This window comes from Trichechus manatus, unplaced genomic scaffold, assembly GCF_000243295.1.
Source record: "Trichechus manatus latirostris isolate Lorelei unplaced genomic scaffold, TriManLat1.0 scaffold00161, whole genome shotgun sequence".
NCBI classification, from domain to species: Eukaryota; Metazoa; Chordata; class Mammalia; order Sirenia; family Trichechidae; genus Trichechus; species Trichechus manatus.
Genome location: NW_004444097.1, coordinates 2,643,811 through 2,669,669, shown reverse-complemented (window position 1 = coordinate 2,669,669; position 25,859 = coordinate 2,643,811). Strand labels below are relative to the sequence as shown.

Sequence of the window (25,859 nt, the reverse complement as noted above, 5' to 3'; positions counted from 1 at the left end):
AGTTGGAATCTTACTCGACAGCAATAGGTTGGTCTGTTAGTATCAGCTTTCAGAGAAGAAAATAGTGTAACCATGATTGAGTAGCAAATATTTCAGATGAGAATATTTTTGAAGAATATTTTGGCAGACTTTTTAAAATAAACTCTCATTGGAACTGACTTGAAATATTTAAAAAAAATATGATAGGTTATAAAACTTTACAATATCAAGAGGCAAGATATAATGATTTGTATATTTTATTTTGACTTTACATGCGGTGTTAAAAACCCAAAGTACATATTATTTACACATCCACAATACAAGTTTACAAGATATCTATACATGTTAAAGTACTCTATAAAACAGTATAGAGCCACTTCACTTTAGGGTTACTTTTTATGCCGTACCATTAAAAAAGATACAATCTGTGTTTACCTTTGCACAAATGGATAAAGCATTTAAAAATTAAATTAACAGGATAGAGACTAGATTTAATGTTAGAAATTTCAACATAAATACCGATAGAAGTCACATTACAAACTACAAGGCAGCACAATGTTACAAAATGTTATCCAGGTTCACATAGAGTTACTGTTCCATTTTACACACTCTGGGATTAATATTGGTAAGGTGAATTCAAACACATTTGTAGTTGGTGGACTGAGTAGTGTTTATTGTTGGTTGGTTTAATTTATTATTAATCTGTAATATTTTAGTTGAAAGGCTGAAGGGTTTCAAGAACAGAAGTTTTAGCTTTTGAGCTTCCAGAGATCTCAGGGAATCATGTTCTTTACAAAACAGTATTTTCAAAGGAAAAGAATAACCACATCAGTGTTCTACATACTGTATAAAAATGCTCTGGTCTTTGCAAACTGATCTTCCCCAAGTAATATATATCATCAGCGTTATCAGGAGAAATCAGTTGAACTTATTTGTCTGAATAAATCAGGAGCATGCCTCTGCCTTGGTACTTTCTAGATTAGGTTCAATAAACAATTGTGTGGTGTGCAGCATATTAACTGAAATAGTCATCAGGGTTGCACATCATCAACCATAAGTGGTTTCTGCAAAACTATGTATAAATGACTCTATATGGTTTCAGCAGGTGTCACATTACCTGGGAAACCTCATTTGACTTCACATTATCACTGTTTCATCCTTAGGAAAGCAGGAGTGGAATGTTTATCACGGCAAAGGGTGTAATGCTGCTATTTGGGTAGACTGTGTTACAATTAATTGTTCTAGATTGTTTTTTATGATTTTTTTCAAAGTCTTTCCAGGTGCTGGTTGAATAACATTTACAACTGGCATTCAGTAAATGATGTGCTATACTGAAAACAATTGACATATTTTAGTATTTCTATCATTCTCATGAATAAGGCACAAAATGCACAGATTCAGGTAAACTCACATGGAATATTTACAGTATACTGTCATTACCTGCATGACTTAGGAGAAAATTCTCATACAACACAACACAGACAACATGATTGCACCATTGTTAGGTTTCACGGACTGTTGGTTACGCCAATTACAATCTTGTTCATAGTTCTTTTATATTTTGTTGTTGGTTTTACTTTAGGGGTAGGAGGAGTTAAAGGAGGAGAAACTTTACGACTTGGGAAAAACTGAATGCAATCAAAATAGAACCTTATTAGTGTGTCCAAGGTTAAATAGAATGACTCAGGCTTGGATTCACAGTGGATAGGTAAATTTTACTACTGAATATTGGTGAATAAATCGAGGATACCTCTTAACATCTCTATCTCCCTAAGCTGGCAAGACTGTAATAGAAGTTTTCATGAATAGCAGCACAAAATTACTTAGAAATTTTACATTCCGGCATTGGGTACCACATACGTCAAGGTCATCATTTTGATTATCAAATGAACCTCAATTTTATCTTGTTCTCAAAGCTGAACCCAATGGACTGCTGTGGGAAGAAGCTACTGTCTTTTGTTCAGTCATGCTTAATGTAAACAACTCCATAGCACAAAAAAGATGTGATGGACACCTACATAAGTCCTCGTGGGGACAGAACACATGCACACGCACACACACACACACACACACACACTCTCAACAGTTTGTTGGTGGCATGAAAAAAAAATGCCACATACGAAAAAAATGCTACAGTTTGGGTCAAAGACAATTTTTAGCAAATTGCTTGGTAATCTACAAGTTTGTGTTTCTTTGAGACATAACCATCTTTTTCTGACATTTGTGCAAGAGGCAAGGTGAATGCATACATATTAAAATGTTCACATTTAATGGGAAGACCACACAGAATGGCAGTCTAAATTGAACCCATTTTCAAGTATTTGCGTACAGATTCTTCTGAGTACTGTATCAGCTCTTTATACTGGTAAGGTAGCTCCTCAGAGCTACCCATCTCTTTAGCTTCAAACAAAAGAAATGGAATGACCAGCACCTTCCTTTGTTTTCAGGCAAGAACTCAGAAGCCTTGCTGCGGTAGCTACATGTGGCAAGTTCTGATGTTGCCAAAGTTAGAAAGAGGTTCTTTGGCCACTTGGCTCTCTTAAAATACAAGTGAGTCTCTTGTTTTAAGGTACCCTTATAACATCATCCTCTCAACAACATGTACAGGATAAAGCCACACGGGAATAGCACATTTGAGGCCTAGTAAGTGTATTTGTTCAGTGGTCTGACCGACGTGGTTTGAGGAACAAATGAAGGCTTTGGTGGCACATCGGGTTTTAAGGACGGTGTCCTCTTTAGTCCCGTCCTAGGGAGGGTGCCATTACTGGTGTAGCTGCTCTGCCTGGAGACGGAGGGCTGCAGGTGAACACTCACTGGTGTCCCCTGAATATAGTCCACCTTTGCCCCTGTGGGGGTGGGCATGTATCCTCCACGGTTAATACTAGGCTGTCTGGATAACAAAACACCATTTGGTGAGTTTACGTTTTTAGGCATAGCCGATATAGAGTGCCTCTGTGACGAATTTTTGTGATAGCCCCTTTGTCTTTCCAGAGAAGTCATTGGGACTTCAGGAGTGGTGGGGACATCCACTCGCTTGGTTGGGCTATTTCTGGGGAGAGTTGAAGGAGGAGAGTACAGCGATGCCTCCCGGTTGGGGACCTTAGGTGGGACCTCAGACATAGTTCCCACAGGATCCAGCATTAGGGTCTGGTGGGCCATTTGGATGTCTCCCATGATGGCTTTGGGGTTGCTATTTGGGTCATTTAGATGCTTCAGGAGATCATTGAGGGTATTTCTGGAATCCATGGAACGCCGGTGATCCCTTTTGCTGGATGACTTTATAAGAGGGTGGTCAATGTTTTGAAGCTTCTTTTCAGCTTTATGAGCATTGGAGTTTGAGAAAGATGTGTTATAGTCATGAGTAGCATTAGGGAGAACAATGGCACTGGGGATGTGCCCATGACTTAAGGGGGAGTGGGGTGGAGGACTAGTAGGAAAAAACTGGGAGGCTTCTTTCCTTGAAGCTCCATGGCCGTGGGCTTTGTCTGAGTGGCTCTTCATGGCCTGCAGGGTCTTCTGGTGCAGCACAGGCGTAGACTCAGGTGTGGGGAGGGCGGCCAACTCTGGAGGTTGGCCTCGATGGTCCATTACCATGGATTTAGTGTCTCCATTGGGTGGCAGCTCTTTCCGACTGGTCAACAGGTTACTATACAGCTTAGGAGAATCGATATTCTGTTGATATTCCTTAACTGGACTGTCGAAGAGACCATTCAGTTTGGCAAAACTTCCACTGGAGTCGGTGCACGACTGGGCAGATTCTGCATCTTTATGGATCTTTCTGGATTTCCGAACATACATGTCACGATAACAATACACTGCCACACCTGCAATGAATGCACCCAAAACAAAAGCGGCAAAGACACAGGTGATGAGGACATTCATGTGGACCATCTGGTTGGACTCTCCAGACTGGACTTCCCATCGTACACCTGCAATAGACACACAGAGAAAAGTCTGAGGGAGGTAATTTCTTAAAACAACATTAACCAGCATATGGCTTCCATTCACACGGTCCATGTGCTTGGAAGGTCAAGTACCAAAACAAACCAAACTCACTGTCGTCGAGTCCATTTCGACTCATAGTGACCAAATTCCACATTTTTTCTTTAATTCCAATGGGATCTTCTGAGAGATATATGTCTGCTGAGAAAGTCAGGATAACTCCAATCTCCCATTGATGTGTATTTTTGTCTTCCCTTTTTCCCCAATACCTCTTAAATAGTTTTTACCTAATATTAGAAAATTTGATTCAACCTAAAAATTAGAGTTAGAAAGTATCTATTTTCTAAACAACCAATTTTAAACCGATGAAATGGCCTGTCTCATGATTTTCTCCTAATTCAAAAGTCAGTATTAAAGGGTGACTGGGATTAGGAAAATGTATGAATTGGTATGAATATATATTATGGTAAAATAATTATGCTAATACACTCATGCTAATTTCATTAGAATAAAAAAAAAGAGTGCATAATTTGTTCATACACTGAAAGCATCTGCTTGGCCAATGTTAGCTACAAATATAGACTCATAGACTTATGTTTCCTTTGATTTTTTTTAATTCCATCTTGAGGTGGAGCACTCTTGAATTACCTGCTATGTAAGAAATCCAGACATTCTAAGAAAATATACTATGTGTTAGTTAAGAAATACCATTCAATTATCTTGAGATATTTGAGAAATATTTAACTCAGACCTAGAAAAAGAATAGTGAATTAGTTTGAAATTACTGGAGTTTTTAATGCAACCACAGACATCTAACAGTCTATCAAAGGAATGTTAGTTTAAGAGGTATCCAAGTCTGTTACATGCAATAAACACAGCTATCCCGGAGCAAGGTAAGTCAGGGATTGTGAAGATCCTGCTGCTTTAGGTTAGTATCAAGGCCTTTAAACATTAGTTATTTGTTGTCAGTGTTCAAGGTTGTAGATTTCAGTGGCATGGTGAAAAGACAAAGAAAGAAATGTAGAAATAAAATGATTACTAACGAAAACAAAGCAGAAAGAAAAAGGATTATAAAATTGTTTATAACAAAAACATATAAAATCAAAATCAACAGATGTAAATCATAAATGACAATGTACTGCCATAAAAACTGATTGGAAACCTGATACCACAGTTTAGTAAGCAATAAAGAATAGATTTTTTTTTTTTCTGGAGTAACATATCTAATAAGCTAACTCAACAGGCAGCTATTTTATAACTGCTTCTATTAGCTGCTAAAAATGATGGTTATGAACACACACTCTGTTATGTTTTATTGCTTGAGGCATTCCAGCGACTTAGCACCTCACATATCCTTTTCATATTTCGTTTTGAATTGAAGCAAAACAGAAGGCTGGGAAAGGCTTCTACACAACACATCTGATATCAGGCATTAATCTGAGTATTTGCAATTAATGAGTTTGGTTTTTTGATGTTGCTGAGGTGACCCTTGAAATTCTCTGATATCCAACAGCCTCTCAGCCTCTTCAGAGGGAAATCAACACAGATTAGACTGAGTAGCTGAGTACTGTTTCACCAAGCCTTTCACTAACAGCCTCCCACCTCTTTCATCTTTTAAGGAATGTACTCAGTCAGATAGAGCCACAGAAAACCTAAGTGACTGTGGCCAGTGGAAGCGGAGGTAACACCACCAGCAACTCCATTTAGGTTTACTTCCGGAGGAGCCTAAGGCCATATACGCCTCAGAGGATCAGGTTTCCACTCAGTTAGAGATGAGTCTCCTGGTGAGGCCTTACCCTTTGGGATACCTGATAAAGGATCAGTAAAATCAGAAGTATTTGGGTCATCTTGAACTACAAATTTCCGGGAGCTCGTCAGTTTAGGTTTCCAGGAATCAATCACTTTAGGTGTAATTTCTGGGCTACTTGCCATTGTGGTAACAGAAGACGAAGATACCTCCATGTCTGTGGTGGCAAACAGATTTTTATTAACACGGGTGGTGTCCGCAGAGCTTTCTGAGGGGTCGGTTGCATTTTTTAGTAAAGTTTAAATAAATCTTATAAGAAAGCCTGTTCTAGGATTTTACAAAAATACGTCTGAGGAGACTACACCAAATGCCTTTCTTTCAAAGGAAGAAGAAAAACTAAAAATCAAGAATACAAACACATTAAGCAGATTTGAAATTAAAAATAAACAAATAAATAAATAAACCCAAACTCAAAACACTCCTACTGAATCCCCTATGGTTATTAAGGATAAAAATCATGGAAAAGAAATACAAATCCCAACCCAGATTAATTGCTGTTTTCTCATCCTCCTGTGGAGACAACACCAATTCATTTCTTTTTGCATCTATTTTTGGAAGCACTTCATAGATTATTAGAAACCGTGTATCCTTCACTGGGGAAGCTGCAATGTAACATTATCAGAAAATATCTGGTTAAGTCCCTGTAAGAAACTGAATTTGGACCTCATAAGTCTAAAACGTCCTGCTTTATTTACCACGTGCCTCCTACTTATTTGTAAATGTTTCTCTCCACTGAGGGCCTACCACCCACAGTAAAGCACTAAAGCAGGGACGAACTTTGCCCATGCCTTCCTAAATGCCTGGCGACTTTCTTCCAAAGAGTCAGTAGCAACTTAGGCAAAATAAATGGCATTTACAAGTTGAATAGGGATGTTTTGACACATAAGATATGCCATTCCCTCCCCTCGACCCCAGGAATGAAACTGCTGGTAAGTTTTAGAAGTTGTAATAAAACCTGAGTAGTTTTACTTTTTAGTGTATCTATTATAAATTTTAACCAAGTAGATTTTCCCTGAAAATGTAAGCCTATATTTTCGGGTAGCTAAAACCTCAGCGATCCTGATTCGGACTGGTGTAATGGTCACAGATGAAGGTGCCACGACAGGTACAGACAGAGGGGGCGTGGAGAGCCCACTGAACATCTCAATACATCGGAAACCAGCTTCTTTCCACGGAAACCATTTTCATGCCAATGAGACCACGGCATACAATGATTTTCATCATCACCACAAACCATTAAAAAAAAATGCTAAAACTTATAAATACACATTTTGGGGAAATGTGTATTTGTTTGCTAGGTGTTAGGAAAGGTGAGGAGAGAAGGCAGAAATAATAAAATTCTGCCATCCATTAAATACAGATGGCCAGAGAGAGCATTCACGATGCGGGAGTGAGAAAGAAAAAAGCTTGGGTAGACGTGCGTGCAGCTGGAATGCAGTCTATGTTAACCCATTCGATTTTCCTTAAAGAATGTGTCTTGGTCAATGATGAACTGTTAACATGCTACAGAGGGGTGAGGTGTTTAGTAAGAAAAAGTGTTTTGGTGCCATCAGTGGGATTATGAGTCAAAGCAGAAAAATGAAGGGCTGCCAAACTGCGCAAAAGGAGGGGAGAAGGGGCTGAAAATGCCAAACTGAAGGAAAGAAAAGGTTGTTAATTCAAAAAAATTAAAAAAAACTAACCAGATGTTGGACCTCCAAATATTTTGTAATCTGGTGTAGTTGAAGTAGGCAAAATTTCTAAAAGAATTAAAGGAACAAGTAATCAGTAAAAAGTAACCAAAAGAAAGGAAAAAATTTATAAATTCCAAATAACTAAAAAAATCAAAAGAAACGACTATAAATTAAAAAGATTAACCTACTGGTTAGACTACCATTCTCTATATTTCCTACAAAATTGGAAGTGGTGAAGGAAGAAAAAAAAAAAAAAATTAAAGTTCTTGTCTAACTCATCCCTATGACCAAACAGCTCAGCTTTTGCGAAGTTGAAGTTAAATGCTAGGTGGTATGTGTCCCGAGTCATTAAAAAGGCTGATTGTAAAATAATGTTCACATGCAAATGTGGTCAAAAAGAGGTGTCAGGTGGGAATGAAAGGTTCTGTCTTACCATGGCAGTCCCCCAGGTGGGCCGTGCTGCCGTATTCGGTGTCTTGTTCGTATCCTCCAGCGCTGTGGTTATGGAAAGCAAACAAGTCTTCAGTTAACAGTCTTCACAGGAACACAAGTGACAAGCAAAGCAGAACCAAGAACACAGACTGATTAGCAAGAATGGGCAGAGAGAAAAAAAGGACATTTCAACATAACATGCTAAAATGAGACTTTCTGTGAGAAGCTTGGCAATTAGAACATTTAAAAGAGTAGAAGAGAATTGTTTTTTTTTTCCTCCATCCATTTCCCTGAGGTAGTATGCTGTCTACAATCTCCCTTCCATTTTCACATCTCCAGGTTTGTTTGTTTTTTTTTTCTCCCACTTAGGAAAAAAAAAAAGTCCACTGTTATTGGAACTTTTCTAAAATTTCTAGCTTATGACCCTCGAGGAGATAGTTCATCCCAGCTAAGGCGACTGAGCATACTTACAGCAGCCCCGGGGTCACTCTACCACAGACTCCCTGGCTCAACCAGCCACAATACGGGTCACGAGATGCAATACAAGACCTGTATAAAGCCAAGCAGAGGGTAACTTGGATTTTCTGATCATCAAAGGTCTTGATGCTGCAAGATCCAGGGTAAGTAAAGAAATGTCAGCTTACTTTTTACATGATCCATAGCGTTCACAGCGACTAAGGGGGATCCGAATAACGCAGCTAGAGAATGCCACGTATAACGCATGATTATCTTTATCCAGTTGCAATGAGATGACTTTTCTGTCCTCCTCACTCTCAGCATTGCACCTATTTTGTAGGATACATTTTGAAGCTATCAGTTTAGTAAGTCAAAAGTTACATGAACTATATAAAACAAGTTTGGTTTGGTTTCTGCAATTACTGAGAGCCGGGGAGGTTTTCGGGAACTTTCTCGGTAGCAAACCAGACAAGAACATAGTTTGGGAAGTAAGAATTATGTGATTTAGCTTCTATTTCTCTACATGGTTGGTTACATTTCCGGCTGACAAAGGGTTTTTTAAGCTCACTTTCCTGTTCTGATGATCTAAGGGAAATGCATTTGTGAAGGCCATGTTTGACTATAGGGAAAAAAGGATAATGTTTCAATGCATTCAAATTGTCCCACGCTAGATGTTTCTGGATCTCTCCTTAGTCTCCTTTGCTTCATTTATCTCACCTATTTCTTGTTTGTTGTAATGGTCTGAGTAATCTTTCATAACCGGTTGGAAGAAAATGCTTAACTGGAATTGCATTCTCTGTATGTCTGCGTGTGCACATGCGTGTCTGCGCACTTACAACTACCGCTTCCTGTAAGGTAGCATCCTAACATCCCTCTGCAAGGTAAGAGGGTGCTGCTAAAATGTTCTTATTTTCCACAGGTGAAAAACGAGAGCTGAATTATTTTTAGACTCATAAACTATTCACCTTCCTTGCCCCATGAGCTCAGGAAAACAACAAAGCCGGGATTTATTTCAGTGAGGAAAAGAAAAAAAAAAAAAAAAACACTATGACTATGCCAAACCACTGCTAATTTAGAGGGCCAAAAAGAAGTGACTAGATGAAACACACACCAGAAATTTTTGAGCAGCGCTGAAGAACATTCTTGTAAAATATACCTACTTTGCATGGTTGTAAGCTTCAATCTCTTCCAGTAATACGCTGTCATTCAAAGAGAAAGGACTGGTCTTTGCCAAAACTTTAAGTACCATGCCAGCTTCAGAGCCAACAAAGATAACTGTGTAGTTCTGGTGCGGTCCGGCAGAATGGTCGATTGCGATGGCTGTCAATCTGTACCTAGGAGAAGACGAGCGGCCGGTCAGAGGGAGAGGCCAACAGGGAGAGCATGCTGAATGGGCGTGGGTGGTGGCTCCTTGCACCAGCTCACCTGACCCGAGTCTTTGTGAACCAGGGCTCCTCGGCAATGGGGGGCACGGCAGAGTCCATCAGGGGGTGGGACTTGATGAACGACAGGGTTTCATCAGGGAAATCGATGGAGGTTTTGTAAGCTTCGGCAAGGCCATGCTTTGCACAACAGCCAGGCCTAAAAGGAAAACGATTTTTTTTTTTTAACTCACAAAATTGTACCTAAGGAATAAGTGTACACTCTGAAAGAGGAGGTCAAGAGAGAAAGGAAAAGCGAGCAAAACCAGAGAAGGAGCGCCATCTCTCTGAATTCAAGGGGGTACTCGGGCGCTGCAGGTCACAGAGCTGTGTCTACTAACGCGCGGTCTGAGATGCCGCAGAGGGAACCCTCCCGGCGCAGAAGGTTGGCCCAGCTGCTCTTTGACGATGGAGGCCTCCAATGATCAGAAACCCGTTGCCATCGAGTGGGTTCTGATCCATAGCGACCCTATAGGACACAGTAGAACTGCCCCATAGGGTTTCCAAGGAGTGGCTGGTGCATTCGAACTGCTGATCTTTTGGTTAACAGCCAAGCTCTTAACCACTGATGATGAGAGCGTTCTGTTAAAGCCAAGACCTTTCCATCCTTTCTCTTTACCTTGGCTTTGGTACTTTATCTTCAGGGACTGCTGTCCAAACAGAATCTGGAGTTTTCTGCTCTTTAAACCGTCCTTTGAATACTTTTTCAATGTCATCCATGCTAAATGCGCAGACTGCAGAACCAGGAATGCTAGAAAAGGAGACAACCATCAGGAAGAGGCCTTGACGATGGGCCCGCTCTTGGTTCCAACAAGCAAGCACAGAACGTCTTTGAAGTGCCAGACATCTGTTCTCACCTGTTGAGCTGTGTGGTGAACACGCCGACCACAGTGGGGATGCCGTTGATTTGTATAACGTCTGTAATAGACTGCAGAACATCAAAGTAGAAAAACGAATCTCCGGGGACAGAACAGTTAAGCCGAGCCTTCAGAAAGGAAGTCCAGTGTTTCTCCAGGACCCGCTGGGAGCCACCCATGTCGTTTTTACATATACGGGCCACACGGGAATATACAGCCTGCCCAAGGGACAAAAGCAAAGCAACAGAGATATGAGCACGGAGATGGAATGGAAACAAAAAGCTGCTATTTAAGGGACGTACAGTGCTACAGATACATCTAGTTCAAAGGAATCTAGCAGCCTTTTCTCCAGTGGTCTGCACAGTAAGAATGCAAACGAGATTTACCTGTGAGAAAAAAGGGCGATTTTCCTGTACAGCCAAACAAGCTCCACAAGAAGTAAGCTATCTCACTGCCTTGCTGAATGGAAGCCATTTTTACACTTGGTCTCCAACTTTGCTATGGCTCCTATTGTAAATGGAATGTGCCGTCCTGAAAACTGGCACAGAAGGGGTGGCACTACTTTAAAATCACAGGGCTTTTACTGAGACAATCAAAACTGAACAGGGGCCCCTACTTTACATCCTGCCTTTTGACACTGAAAGAGAATAAAGTATCAGTGGATTTCTCAAGACTCAAAGAAGCACCCAAAACTCAAGGGTGCCTATGGGACAGAAAAACGAAACCTTTGAGGCCCAAGGTGTTGTTCTCACTCTGACCATCATTCAGGTCTTTTCCAGCAGTTATTCTCATGAACAAGTCCCTAAATGGTACAAATTGTTAACACCCTCGGCTGCTAACCAAAAGGCTGGAGTTTCAAGTCCACCCAGAGGTACGTTGGAAGAAAGACTTGATAATCTACTTCTGAAAGATCACAGCCATTGAAAACCCTACAAAGTACAGTTCTACTCTGACACACATGGAGTCGCAATTGACTCAGCGGCAACTGCTACATTGGTGTTCTCATGATGAGCTACCCACCTCTCTGCCCTTGGCTCTACATGCACTGAATTGACTACTGGGGGATATAGCAAGGCAACAACCATAACTTTACCAAAGTGGTCTCAATTCCATGCAGAATCACACAATACAAGTCCAGTGCATATACTTGCCTTGCCTAAATTATTATGTTCTACAGCAATTTCTCGAAAGAAGAAATAGACATAGTTTCCATACTCCATGGCATGAAGAAAGTGTGGCTCTGAAAGAAAAATGGAAAACAACTGATTCCTAAAGGATAATTCAATTAGTATAAGACCCTGACTGCTAGCCATGACTGACAGATGTCATATAGTTACATCCACCCCAGTGAGGACTCTGATATGCCAATGATTTTGAGGAGTCCCAATATGGGTATGATCAAGCTTCAGGGAACTCGTAGTCTTTAATGTCAGCTAATGGACTGTAAAAAGGCCTACAGGAAACTGAACTACAGCAGAGGTCTTTGTTTCAAGAGATTTATTCATTAACCTATTTAACTAGGGAGGAAAACCTCTTTCACTGAGAATTAAAAAATCTTCGTGTTTAAAACTTCTAAGAACAAAATGACTCTGCAGATATAGACTAATCGATTCTCATTGTTAACTTTCCAAGCTAGGTAGAGGGGAGGGAGCAAGTATTATTATATGCATTTAGAGCTAGACAAATTGGCACACAGAGATGAGATTTTTTTTGAGGTCACCCACGATAAATCCTGGATGAACATGAATATTAGCCTCTTCACCCCCCATCAATGCTCCTGTTCAGTGGGATACAACAAAACAGCTTGTACTTGTACTAAGTAAACAATATAGTCATGCACTACACCTCTGATGCCCTTGGCTCCTGGTCCCATCCGAGCCACCCCACTGTCCTGGGTCCTCCCACACCACTGCTCTTCCAAGGTACCTTTTATCCATTTGGAATCATATTTAATTGTGCGAAGGGCAGATCCATCGCCCATGCTTCGATAAATAACAGCATCACTAGCCAAGAAGTCAGCCACTGTGGCAGAATACAGCTTCCCATCTAAAACCAAAGTTATAATTTTGGTCAAATAACCATAATTATCCTGTGATCCACGTTATGACTTTTGGAATGCCTTCATCTGTGTTATTACTATGTATACAAATAAACCTATATCTGATGCTCACAACCTGTTGACAGGTTGGCCCACGACATTACCTAATTTTACAGATGAAGACTTTAAGCATCAAAAAGTTAAGCAATTTTCTCAGGGTCACTGGCCAAGTTAACAAAAGACCAAGTGTCAGAATGCTTATAATATGCACTGAAATATCCTCATTTTAAATTCTTCTTTTCTGGAAATTTGCTCATAGATTTTAGTCTTGGAAAACCTACGTTAAGATGGCTATCCAAGTCATAAGCTTTACATTCCTTTTGCTCCTTCGATGTCATTAATCATTTACGTTCATTACACTTAAGGATCTTACCAGCAAAGAGGGCAACATTGGTTTGTCTGGCATCAAATGGGCATCTTGCCAGGCCACTGATTTCTTCCCCATCATACTCTAAGGTATTCAACTACAAAAGAAAAATAAATAGCTGGTGTCATATCTGTTCAATGTACCTGCTTGAAGGCAACACTGCTTTATTTGTACTGAAATTCTCTTTGTAGAATTAACGAGATAAAACAAATTACTAGGTTATAGCAGAAAGGATTCAACTATAATAGCATATAGTGAAGGAAGAACAGTTGACTAAAAAAAAAAGGGACACAATATAAAATACACTTACCCTATAGTATCTACACATGGGATTAAATGCATTGGTACCACAAACAAAAACCATCTCATCATTTCTTGGAACAAATACTTTAATAAAGTTGTGGCATTCATCCTAAAGAAAGCAATAATTATATTAATATTAGACATTCCATATAGGTCTGTGGGATCAAGCCCAGAAAAAGACAAAAGCCTAAGCAGGCATTTCTTGTTCAACTCACTCTGTGTTTGCCTTTCATGGCACAGTTTTCGCGATCCTGTTGTCTTGACCGCCATGTCAGTTTCTGTATTAATCAAGCAAAAAGCAAAGCTCAGTTTTTAACCATTAACATTTCTTGGGGGAGGGGAACATTTTTCAACTTCTGGGGGACTACAGATAAATCTGACAGCTACTGTTGCTCACCTTGCTTGGTATTACTTCTGTTTTGGGGATTTCATTTAAGTTCACTGTATAAACTTGGTCCCTGTTGGAAACAAGGCAATAAGTCATATCACGTGACTGCATAAAAATGTTAAGCTGCTTCTTATTTTATTTTTACAGATCTGCCTTTATTGTGTTTCGGAGATGTGGATTTTCTCTCTTTCAAACAAAGTCAACAAAGGGTCCGTTTTCATTAGTGAGATGCTTTTCTGTATCACTATCGTTAGGGAGCACAGAGAGCTCTTCTCTCCAGGCATAGGTCAAACTGCTGCTTGGTGTTAGCACAGATACATTTCCAATGTTTGCTTGAATAATCCTAACTTAAAAAAAGAATAAAGATTTTTTTCCCCTGCTGCTTTAGGAAAAAAAGAATGGTGTATGATTTCTTGATGGCAGTAATAAAAGAGCTCTGCTGATGGCTTCAGCTCTGTATTTTGTCCCTGGCACAGAACACTGATTCTTCTCAGTGAATATTTTTGGCCACTTGCAATTTTTGATCACAATCGCATATTAGTTTTTCATGAAGTAGACACATTAATGCAAGGCCCACAAGAGAAAAGAATTTTAATCTAATAAACCAATGAGAGGAAAATTACCTGCCAGCAATATAAAGTGTGTCTCGAATTTTCAACATCAGCTGAAAGTCCAGCCTGTGCTGCGATTCATTGCCTGAAGGGCGTCCTCTGAAAACCGGATATTGCCTTGAATCTACAATTAAAAATGGGCTAAACCATCAGTCAGGATTATGGAGCTGAAGAAGCAATATACAGCATTGATTAGCTGTATATACTAGTTGTGGAAGGCTTTTAACTAAATTCCTCTCTTAAGGTCTTGAATATAGATGAATAAAAGACGGTGGATGTCGTGAACGTCAGCAGATGGTCTTCTGTCTTTTAACTGGAGACACATAACCTATATATGGGTTGCTTTAGAAAAGCTCCCAAGAAAACTGTCCCTTTTTCTCCAAACACTAGGAAATGATTATAGATGAATTAGTATGATTTCAAGACACACACAAATCTCTCTCTCTACCCAAAGGAATATGCTTAGAAATCAAAACCAAATAAGCTTCCTTCTTGGAAAAGGGACTGTCCTTTAGATGACTTACAGTGGTAGTCAACAGTATTCAGGGGTTCATCATCTTCAGGAAAGCTGACTGCCCTCAGCTGGGAAATCATAAGAAGCAGCATGTAGGCCCAAAGTAGGAGGAACTTCATGGTGGGCCAAGACGACCTCGGAGCGGCCCCTCCTCAGAAATCCCAGGGAGCTACCTGGAAAACAGAACCCATTGGAAAGATTCTATGCTGTGATAAAGGTCTGTTCTCATTTATAATCAGCTTAATTTTCACCACCAGCTCCCTCCAGCACCCCCTCCTACCAGGAATACAGGCAGTGGTGGATGAAGTATCTCTGAAAACACAGGCACAGGATGGCAGTGTGCCAGGCCTGATGAGAGCGTGTGGTGAGCATACTGCATTTTTGGGCAAATTTGCAAGCGTCTTTGAGGTACCTACATATGTCATCATAGTAAAATCACCAGAACCACAAACAGAAATGCTGGCTGCTGACTTGGCAAGAAGATAGATAAAGCTGGGATTTGAATATTAATTAAACTCCAATCTTCTTCCCACCCCTAGTCCTGAAATGCACCCAATACTTCAGCATAAAATACTCAAGCTAAATATCTGGAGGGCTGATGGCGCCTGTCTCCTTCAACAGTTTATTGCTTAAGCTACTGCCAGATTCACAGGACTAATCCAAGTCTTAGCCCAAATTCAGGAAGACCAACATGGAATCAATGGCTTGAATGACCTTCAATGAAGGTGAAACAGAATTAAAAGAAATGAAGTGATTTCATGATAACCAATCAACCAAAGCAAAGCAGGGACGAAGCAGCACAGCTGACACCAGGCCACTAGGGAAGTCTAAATTGTCATATAGTACCATTTGGACACAAACCTAAGTAGTTCCAGCTTCTTAGCTTTATTGAACTTTAGAGCTGTAGGGGGCCTTAGGGATCATCTAGTCCAACCTCCTCATTTTTCAAATGAGAAAACTAAGGACAAAGAAATTAGGGGACTCACGGAATTTCATGGAGCTAGTTAGGGCGAGCTTGGGATCCAGGCTCACATCATGTGAGTCACCATCCAGCTTCTTTTCATCAAATTAGATAAAGAAATTAAACAACTTCTTTTTTTTCCAAAATATAGTATTACAAAATTTTTTGGGGGGAATGGATGGATTGAATTGTGTCCCCTAAAAATATCTGTCAACTTAATGAGGTCATGATTCTCAGAATTGTATATGATTGTGTAATCTGATGTGATTTCCTTATGTGTTATAAACTCTATCACTATGATGAGGTTATACTGATGACGTCTACAAGATTAGACAGTGTCTTAATCCAATCTCTTTTGAGATATAAAAGAGAGAAGTAAGCAGAGACACATGGGAACCTCATACTAGCAAGAAAGCAGTGCCGGGAGCAGAGCATGTCGTTTGGACCTGAGGTTCCTGTGCTGAGATGCTCCCAGACCAAGGAAAGACTGATGCATCACAAGGAACTTTCTCCAGAGTTGACAGAGAGAGAAAGCCTTCCCCTGGAGCTGATGCCTTGAATTTGGACTTGTGGCCTACTGGACTGTGAGAGAGTAAACTTCTCTTTGTTAAAGCCATCCACTGGTGGTATTTCTGTTAGAGCAGCACTAGATGACTAAGACAGATGGTAATGAGGATGTTCATTACCTTTATTGAGGTGACAGTTACACGGCTGTACACTTGGGTTAAACTTTTATGAGATTGTACATTTCAGTATGTTAAGTGTTTTTTAATGCCAATTATACCTCAATAAAGCTATACAACACAAAAAATAGCAGTAATTGTACAATAAGGGGTAAAAATTTTTTTTAAAGATCTTTAAATGTTAATAATTAATTAAAATAATAAATTAGTGCCCAAGTGGGCCAATGAGATGGGTTTCGTTGTGAAACTGTAAGGACCCCACTTTGCAACAACTACCTTCCCTTCCCCAACCCAGATGTTACTTCCAGCTATGGTACTGAACAGTAAAACATTTAGCTTTATTCCCAGTCTCATAATCCTAAGAATTTCAGGGGAAATCATGAGAATCCCTTCAAATTCGGAGGGAGTCTAATCACTCCACTAGGTACTCACTGTGCCTTTTCAGTCTATTTAACGTCAAACACTTATATGCGTGCATGTGCGTGCTATGCGATGCTCTAATTATTTTTCTAACTAAAATAGAAGCCAAGAACATGTGAGATTTATAATCCTAGTTTTGCAAGGAGAGGATAATATTTCAATAAAAATTGTCTTAATGGTTGATTAAGTCAATATAAAATGCCCTACAAAAACATGATGGAGTGGTATCTGGAGCAGCATCCTTTTGTTACTCAAGTTGAGAATGCAGACTTTGGAGTCAGTCTAACTTGGGCTTGGATTGAGCTTTACTACTTTAGAGCTGATTAACCTGTGGTGACAGGTTCCCCAAGCCGCCTAAGCACCAGTTTTTTGATCTATAAAATATAAATAACACCACCTTCCCCAGGGGGTGAAGAAGAACTGAATGCCTGGCACATGGTGGACTCTGAACAAAGTTAGTCCTCTTCAATCTACTTCCTACTGTAGAAGCCTGGGTATGACCAGTTTGACCTTAGGAGTTTCAGCAGGGCTGGGTATAAGAGGTCCTAAAATACTAAGGCTATTTGGCAATTATTTTTTTTGGACAAATGGATAATATTTTAAAATACTAAGGGACTATTTTTAGAATAAATTTTAACACTTGAGCCAATTTACCAAACCTGGAAAATAAAACAATCACCAATAACCCTGCCAATCCTAACCCAACAACCATGGTGATTTGTTCCAGTGTTTTGCCACATGAAGATATGTTTAACTGTTGTGACAATGTGACTTCTTTCAGTCTACCACTTCTCCTGAAGCGGCATCCTCCCATCTTACCTTCCCACAGTATATTACCATTTATAAAGACCTCAGAAAGTTGAAGCATTATAAAAATACGAAATGTTGCCATAAGAACTACATTCTACTATGACACCAACCCCAAACCTCATTTTCTTCATGAAAGTCACTGGTTCTTTTTGCTGGATATCGGGAAAAAATCAGAAATACCAATCAATCCTAAAGAAACTTAGAACTATATGAGTGAAAGCAAGAAGATAGTCCTGTGAATCTTTTGACATCAGGATAGGTAACAGTGTTTCTCATCATGTAGGCAGAGCCTTGATGCCCCAGAGAGCAGGGCTTGGAGGGTTCCTCACCAGGAAGAGTATCTTTTCACAGCTGTGACCCAGCTTTGAGGCTAAGGACAGAATCACTGCTGACTCATTGGCAAGCACCACACTGCCGGCTGAGCTATGATTTCCTATAATTCATTCATCTGACACAGAGAAAGCAATTCCTCCCCACAGCCTGCCCCTCCACAATCTAATCCTCCAAAAATAAAGTCCCACCACTAATTGCTTCCTGTCCCTGCATAAAGCTTCATTTAAAAAAAAATACTTTCAGACTTGCCATAGAAATTATAAATGTAAGTATTTAATGTTATGCATATATCAAAGTAAGGCTGGGAAGAGGACGGAAGAATCTGGAAATACCTGAGAGAAATGTACCAGGAAGAAGATTTATTTGCATGTAGACCCCCTCAGACTACTTGGCTTTCACCATATTTAAGGAAGAATCTCAGGATTCTAGAGCTCATTTAAATCATGAAACTGGCTGTGTTGAATGAACGCAAGCCACGAGTCAGGACAAAATGTTGTTAAAAAACTTGGACCCTGAGGTTACAAAAATCTGAGTCCAAACTTGCTCATGTCATTTATTTATTGGCTCAGGGACCTTGTTTAAGTTGACTTAATCTCTTCAAGTCTCAGTTTCTTCAACTGTAAAATAGAAATAATTGTCATTACTATCTCATAGGTTCTTCTGAGGATTAAATGACATAATCTATGCATCTAGCACAGCACCTGCCCCACAGCAAATCTTTAGTAGATTTTAGTGAGTATCAGGATTGCTATTATTGTTACGTCTTATTAAACAAAAAGGTCGGGGGAGGAATGTTAACACTTCCACCTTTTATAACTATTTGCAAAACTGTTTATATCTTCTATCATAAAAATAGTAGGTAGATACACCAATATAAGTCTTTATATGCCATGAATTCAATCCATTGGTTTTAGAGGGTAAGACAGGGCTTCATACAAGCAAATGCCTCCAGTGAGGAGGAAGGAACCGTCTTCTCGTGTAAACTTTCGGTAAGGAGCTTGCTTATATGAAGTTATTCCTTTCAGTCAGAGAGCTGGTTACCTGAGTAAGTATATTTTGTTATTTTTAGTATTATATATAGACTTCTTCTATACATTCCTGATTTTAAAGCTTAAATATTATAAATAAAACTGTTCAAAGGAGTTCAAAGCCGCAAAGACAGCCAGGACTTCAATGGCAAGATCCCGGAGAGAATGCAGGTGCAAAGGAACAAGCTCCATACTCAGCACTTCATTTCCTCTTGAGGCATTTGCTAATTCTTAAGCTGTATAAAGAAGAGACTATGACTACGAGGAAAAGTCGAGATTTTGGCAGTCTCACGTTTAGGACCCACCAAAGAAGAGGAATCCTACTAAATATTCAAAGGCTCTCATTTGGACCTCTGAAGTCCTAGAAGAGGAGGCAATTATGAGGTAGACTGACCTTTATAAAGACTCCAACCTAGCGTCCCATAAGCTCACTCCCCAATTAGATCTAATACTCTCTCACTTTCAGCTGTTTATAAGAAAAGATAGTGAATCCTCCCCGCAGGAAGATAATATCATCCAGACACTCTACAATTTCTTACACGTAATGTCCTGCATTAAATCAGAAATTACTTGACATTCCAAGAAACAAGACTAAGAGAAAAAAACAGACAATAGAAATAGGCTCCAGATATTACTTATCACATGGGCTTCAAAAATAACTGTGTTAACTATGTTCAAAAATAGAACAAAAATGGAGCATTTCACCAAAGAACTGGAATCTATTAAAAAAATAATCAAATGGAAATTCTGCAACTAAAAAGAACAGTAACTAAAAGTTCTTGATATATGTGTTTAGTGGCAAATTGGCCACAACTGAAGAGAAGGTTGCAGAACCAGAAGATTCAGTAATTCATTAATAGAAAACATCAGACTGAAACATAGAGCACAAAAAGGTTGGAAAATATCAGACTGAAACATGAAGAACAACATGGCTGAAAAGAGATAAAGGGGCCTGGTTAAAAGATTTAAGATTTAATTGAAGTCACTGAGAGTAAAAAGAGAGAGAGAGCAACAGAAGCAAAAATGACTGAACTTTTTTGCAAAATTGACAAAAGAACATAAGCCACACATTCAAGAAGCTCTACAAATTTTAAATCCAAAGACAATACACTTAGATACATCATAGTAAAATTGCTGAAAACAAAGACAAATTAAAAAAAATGTTCAAAGCGGTCGGAGAAGAAAGTACATTCAAAGGATCAGCAATAATACGACAGCTGACTTATCAAGAGGAACAATGAAAGCTAGAAGACCATAGAATGGCATTTTTAAAGTGCTGAAAGAAAATAATTTGCCAGCTTAGAATTCTATAACCAGTAAAAATATTCTTCAAAAGTGAAGAGGAAATAAAGACATTTTAGGCAAACAAAAACTCAGAGATTTGTTGTTAGCATACTCAAACTAAAAGAAATACAGGAAAGAAGTTCTTCAGGCAAGAAAATTTATGAGGGAAGCTACTGTAAGTTCTTTTTAGGGTAATAGCATAGTGGCCAAATTTGAAACTAATAAATCCCAGAGGGATTAGTATATATTCTTTATCTCTCAGAAAGCGATGCTAGTTCATATGAAATAAGAATCCAGACTACAGTAGGCCTAATTTTTCCCCAGCCCGAAGAACATCAAAAGATACCATATTGATTTTAAAGCTTTCCCCTGGAGATGCTGTTTCTCCAGGAGGAGCTGTTTAAACTCTGACACTCCATCTACTTCAGGGCCTGAAAGTGGCATTGGTTCCTCCTAGTTCCTCGATGATTCTTCCAGACCTTGGACCTCCATGTTCTTACAAAAAAAAAAAAAAAATCCTTTCTTACTTGAGATTCTGTCACTCCACCTCTCTTTCACCTGATGACTCCCCAGTCACTTTATCTTTCCAAAGACATTAGCAGCCCCAGTTTATGGTTCTACCCTGTGACTTGTCATCAACCATAACTTCTTCATCTCAAAAATCATAAACTCAGGTAGTGCACGCTCTGATCACAATGTCCTGTCCTTTCAGCTTGCTTGTCTGACAGCTTTCACAATGAGTGCTCTTCCTTCCCATCAGGGTCTTCAGTTGAAGTACTGCTTGGCTTTCTTCTAATCTATCAGCATTCTCTATTCTTCACATACATCTTTAGCCATTTTAGATGTAATAGTTAAGTGCTTGGCTGCTAACTAAAAGACTGATGGTTTGAACCCACCTAGTGGCTCCACAGGACAGACCTGGTGATCTGTTTGTGTAAACATCATTGTGTTGTTGTTAGGGTGCCATCGAGTTGATTTCAACTCATAGTGACCCATGTACAACAGAACAAAACACTGCCTGATCCTGCGCCATCCTCACGATCGTTAGGCTTGAGCCCAATGTTGTGGCCACTGTGTCAATCCATCTAGTTAATGGTCTTCCTCTTTTTCACTGACCCTCTACTTCACTGAGCATGATGTCCTACTCGAGGGACTGGTCCCTCCTGATAACATATCCAAAGTACATGAGACCAAGTCTTGCCATCCTCACTCCTAAGGAGCATTCTGGCTGTACTTCTTCCAAGACAGATTTCTTTGTTCTTCTGGCAGTCCATGGTATACTCCATATTCTTCACCAACACTATAATTTAAAGGCATCAATTCTTCATTCTTCCTTATTCATTACCCAGCTTTTGCATGCATATAGGCGATTGAAAACACCATGGCTTGGGTCAGGAGCATCTTAGTCTTTAAGGTGACATCTTTGCTTTTTAACACCTTAAAGAGGACTTTTGAAGCAGATTTGCCCAGTGCAATATTTCTTGACTGCTGCTTCTATGGGTATTGATTGTGGATCCAAGTAAAATGAAATCCTTGGCAACTTCAATCTTTTCTCTGTTTATCATGATGTTGCTTATTGATCCAGTTGTGAGGATTTTTGTTTTCTTTATGTTGAGATATAATCCATACTGAAGGCTATAGCCTTTGATCTTCATCAGTAAGTGCTTCAAGTCCTCTTCACTTTCACCAACCAAGGTTGTGTCATCAGCATAACACAGGTTGTTAAAGAGTCTTCCTCCAATCCTGACGCCCCATTCTTCTTCATATAGTCCAGCTTCTCAGATTATTTGCTCAGCGTACAGATTGCAAAAGTATGATGAAAGGATACAACCCTGATGCACACCTTTCCTGACTTTAAACCTTGTAGTATCTCCTTGTTCTGTTTGAATGACTGCCTCTTAATCTATGTACAGGCTCCTCATGAGCACAATTAAGTGTTCTGGAATTCCCATTCTTTGCAATGTTATCCATAATTTATAATGATCCACACAGTTGAATTCTTTTGCATAGTCAATAAAACACAAGGTAAACATCTTTCTGGTGTTCTTTGCTTTGAGCCAGGATCCATCTGACATCAGCAATGATATCCCTCATTCCATGACCTCTTCTAAAACCAGCTTGAATTTCTGGTAGTTCTCTGTCAATGTACTGCTATAACCGCTTTTGAATGATTTTCAGCAAAATTTTACTAGTGTGTGATATTAATGATATTATTCGATAATTTCCACATTTTGTTGGATCACCTTTCTTTGGAAGGGGTACAAATACGGATCTCTTCCAGTCAGTTGGCCAGCAAGCTGTCTTCCAAATTTCTTGACATGGAAGAGTGAGCACCTCCAGTGCTGCATCCGTTTGTTTAAACATCTCAATTGCTATTCCATCAATTCCTGGAGGCTTGTTTTTCACCATTCCCTTCAGTTCAGCTTGGACTTCTTCCTTCAGTACCATCAGTTCTTGATCATATGCTGCCTCCTGAAATGGTTGAACATCAACCAATTCTTTTTGGTGCAATGACTGTGTGTATTCCTTCCATCTTCTTTTGATGTTTCCTGTGTCATTTAATATTTTACGCACAGAATCCTTCACAATTGCAACTTGAGGCTTGAATTTTTTCTTCAGTTCTTTCAGCTTGAGAAATGCCAAGCTTGTTCTTCCCTTTTGATTTTCTAACTCCAGGTCTTTGCTCATTTCATTATAAAACTTTTCTTTGTCTTGTCCAGCCACCCGTTGAAATCTTCTGTTCAGCTCTTTTACTTCATCATTTCTTCCTTTTGCTTTAGCTACTCTACATTCAAGAGCAAGTTTCAGAGTCTCTCCTGACATCCACTTTGGTCCTTTCTTTCTTTCTTGTGTTTTTAATGACCTCTTGCTTTCTTCATGTATGATGTCCTTGACGTCATTCCACAACTCATCTGGTCTTTGGTCATTAGCATTCAATGCATCAAATCTATTCTTGAGATGGTCTCTAAATTCAGGTGGGACATACTCAAAGTCGTACTTTGGCTCTTGTGGACTTGCTCTAATTTTCTTCAGCTTCAACTTGAACTTGCATATGACCAAGTTGAAGGTCTGTTCTGAAGTCGGCCCCTGGCCTTGTTCTGACTGATGATATTATTGAGCTTTTCCATCGTCTCTTTCCACAGATATAGTCTATTTGATTCCTGCGTATTCCACCCGGCAAGGTCCATGTATATAGTCACCATTTATATTGTTGAAAAAAAGAATTTGCAATGAAGAAGTCGTTGGTCTTGCAAAATTCTATCATGCAATCTCCAGCATCATTTCTATCACCAAGGCCATATTTTCCAACAATTGATCCTTCTTTGTTTCCAACTTTTGCATTCCAATCACCAGTAATTATCAATGCATCTTGATTGCACGTTTGATCAATTTCAGACTGCAGAAGTTGGTAAAAATCTTCAATTTTCTCATCTTTGGCATTAGTGGTTGGTTCGTAAATTTGAATAATAGTCACATTAACTTGTCTTCCTTGGATATTATCCTATCAGTGACAGCGTTGTACTTCAGGCTAGATCTTGAAATGTTCTTTTTGACGATGAATGTGAGGCCATTCCTCTTCAATTTGTCATTTCCGGCACAGTAGCCTATATGATTGTCTGATTCAAATTGTCCAATACCAATTCATTTCAGCTCACTACTACCTAGGATTTTGATCTTTATGAGTTCTATTTCATTTTTGATGACTTCCAATTTTCCTAGATTCCTACTTCGTACATTCCATGTTCTGATTACTAACAGATGTTTGCAGCTGTTTCTTCTCATTTTGAGTTGTGCCACATAAGAAATGAAGGTCCTGAAAGCTTTACTCTATCTACGTCACCTAGGTCGACTCTACTTTGAGGAGGCAGCTCTTCCACAGTTGTTTCTTGAGTGTCTTCCAACCTGAGGGGCTCATCTTCTGGCACTATACCATACAATGTTCCACTGTTATTCATAAGGTTTTCACTGGCCAGTTTTTTCAGAAGTAGATCACCAGGTCCTTCTTCCTAGTCTGTCTTAGTCTGGAAGCTCTGCTGAAATCTGTCCACCATGGGTGACCCTGCTGGTATTTGAAATACTGGTGGCATAGTTTCCAGTATCACAGCAACACGTAAGCCACCACAGTATGAAAAAACTACAGACATGTGGGGGGTGTAAAGACTACAGCCTAGAGAACCCTTTGGGGAAGTTCTACTCTGTCACACAAGTCGAAGATCGACTCAATAGTAGCTAACAACAGCAATGCTCCTGATTCCCTCATGCTTTGCCTTCTTGCCAGATTTACCTTGTTAGTCCTTACCTTGGATGAATCTAGCCATTCACCTTGATGCCTGCCTCAGAGCAGCTAAGTACTTGTGAAAACTCCCATACTCTGAGACAATTTAGTATGAATATAACAGAATTCTCAATCACCAACTACAAATAGCTATGTAACACTTCATGGATATCCATTGTTTCTCTGTTCATCTTGCTTGCCCACTCCTCAAATCAAGAACTTGAAACTTTCCCCTCTTTCTCAAGCCCTTGATCTTCTTTCTCTCCATAGTCTAGTCTTCTTTTCTGCGGCATAGCTCATTCTCTTTGCTACTTCACATAAAAGCCATAAAACAGAAACTTCCTTACCACCATCCATTACCAAATACATCTTTGTCCAGTTTTTCCTCCTTCTCTCCTGTTTCAATGGAGGAATTCACTTGCCTACCAACTCCTCCCATGTGCTTTGAACCCACCCCATTCTGTCTTTTCTGGAACAGAAAAACATGGTTTTTATTATCTCTTTTCTGGTATATTCTACAAGTTTTTATCAATTGAATATTGTTCATTAGCATTTAAATTTTTCCAAGCCTCTTTCATCTCAAAAAAAATTGTGCATGGGGGACCCCGCGACCCTGTGTTTTCCTCCAGTCACCACCTATCTCTTTCCTTCCATTCACAGATATTGAAAAATAGTTTTTATTCTCACTATGGCCATCTCCTCACCTTCCACTTATTCTTTGACTTCCTCTGTTCTACCTCTTCTCCCCACAACACCTCTCAGTAAAGACACTGACGACTTCCAGGTTGCTAAATGCAATGAGCATTTTCCAGTCCTTATCTCATTTGATTGCTCAGTAGCTTTAGACACAGTTGACTGTTCACGGCTTTTTAAAGCACTGTCTTTCCTTGTTTTCCCTTAGACTACATACTTCTGTCCCTTTACCCACCTGTCTGAATGTCCTCTGGTTTGTCTCCCACTCATTTTCTACACAGTAATAAGAATTATCTTTTCAGAATATAAACCTGAACATGTAATCTTAAAATTTTCCAGAAACCTCCTCTTATTGTTGGGATAAAGCCCAAATTCTTAATGTGGCCTTTTAGATTTTTCATGTTCTGAGTCTTGCCTCCCTCTCCAGTCTCATCTTGAGTCTCACTTCTCTTGTACTTGTGATCTCATCACACTGACACTGTTTCTGGTCCTGAAATGTGCCATGCCACCTACTAGAACCAAG

The 25,859-nt window shown here is 39.5% G+C and overlaps 1 protein-coding gene across 9 annotated transcripts in view; it reads right to left on the bottom strand.

Moving 5' to 3' along the window:
- Nucleotides 1-218: 218 nt before the first annotated feature.
- Nucleotides 219-25,859, bottom strand: part of SEMA6D (semaphorin 6D) — a 61,324-nt gene continuing 35,683 nt past the window's right edge. The window contains exons 2-19 of one of the 9 annotated variants that reach the window (XM_004386284.1): nt 14,859-15,021; nt 14,347-14,458; nt 13,733-13,793; nt 13,551-13,613; nt 13,343-13,444; nt 13,039-13,129; nt 12,494-12,613; nt 11,719-11,807; nt 10,568-10,785; nt 10,330-10,461; nt 9,715-9,870; nt 9,450-9,623; nt 8,478-8,618; nt 8,305-8,382; nt 7,835-7,896; nt 7,411-7,467; nt 5,718-5,885; nt 219-3,908 (exon numbers count right to left, since the gene is read on the bottom strand). In XM_004386284.1, the coding sequence (XP_004386341.1) occupies nt 2,620-3,908; nt 5,718-5,885; nt 7,411-7,467; nt 7,835-7,896; nt 8,305-8,382; nt 8,478-8,618; nt 9,450-9,623; nt 9,715-9,870; nt 10,330-10,461; nt 10,568-10,785; nt 11,719-11,807; nt 12,494-12,613; nt 13,039-13,129; nt 13,343-13,444; nt 13,551-13,613; nt 13,733-13,793; nt 14,347-14,458; nt 14,859-14,967 (3,222 nt within the window). In that variant the 5' untranslated portion in view covers nt 14,968-15,021 and the 3' untranslated portion in view covers nt 219-2,619. Of the gene's footprint in view, nt 3,909-5,717; nt 5,886-7,410; nt 7,468-7,834; nt 7,936-8,304; nt 8,383-8,477; nt 8,619-9,449; nt 9,624-9,714; nt 9,871-10,329; nt 10,462-10,567; nt 10,786-11,718; nt 11,808-12,493; nt 12,614-13,038; nt 13,130-13,342; nt 13,445-13,550; nt 13,614-13,732; nt 13,794-14,346; nt 14,459-14,858; nt 15,022-25,859 lie in introns of those variants that run through there. The other 8 variants (XM_023740646.1, XM_004386285.1, XM_004386288.1 and 5 more) reach the window with 8 other exon arrangements.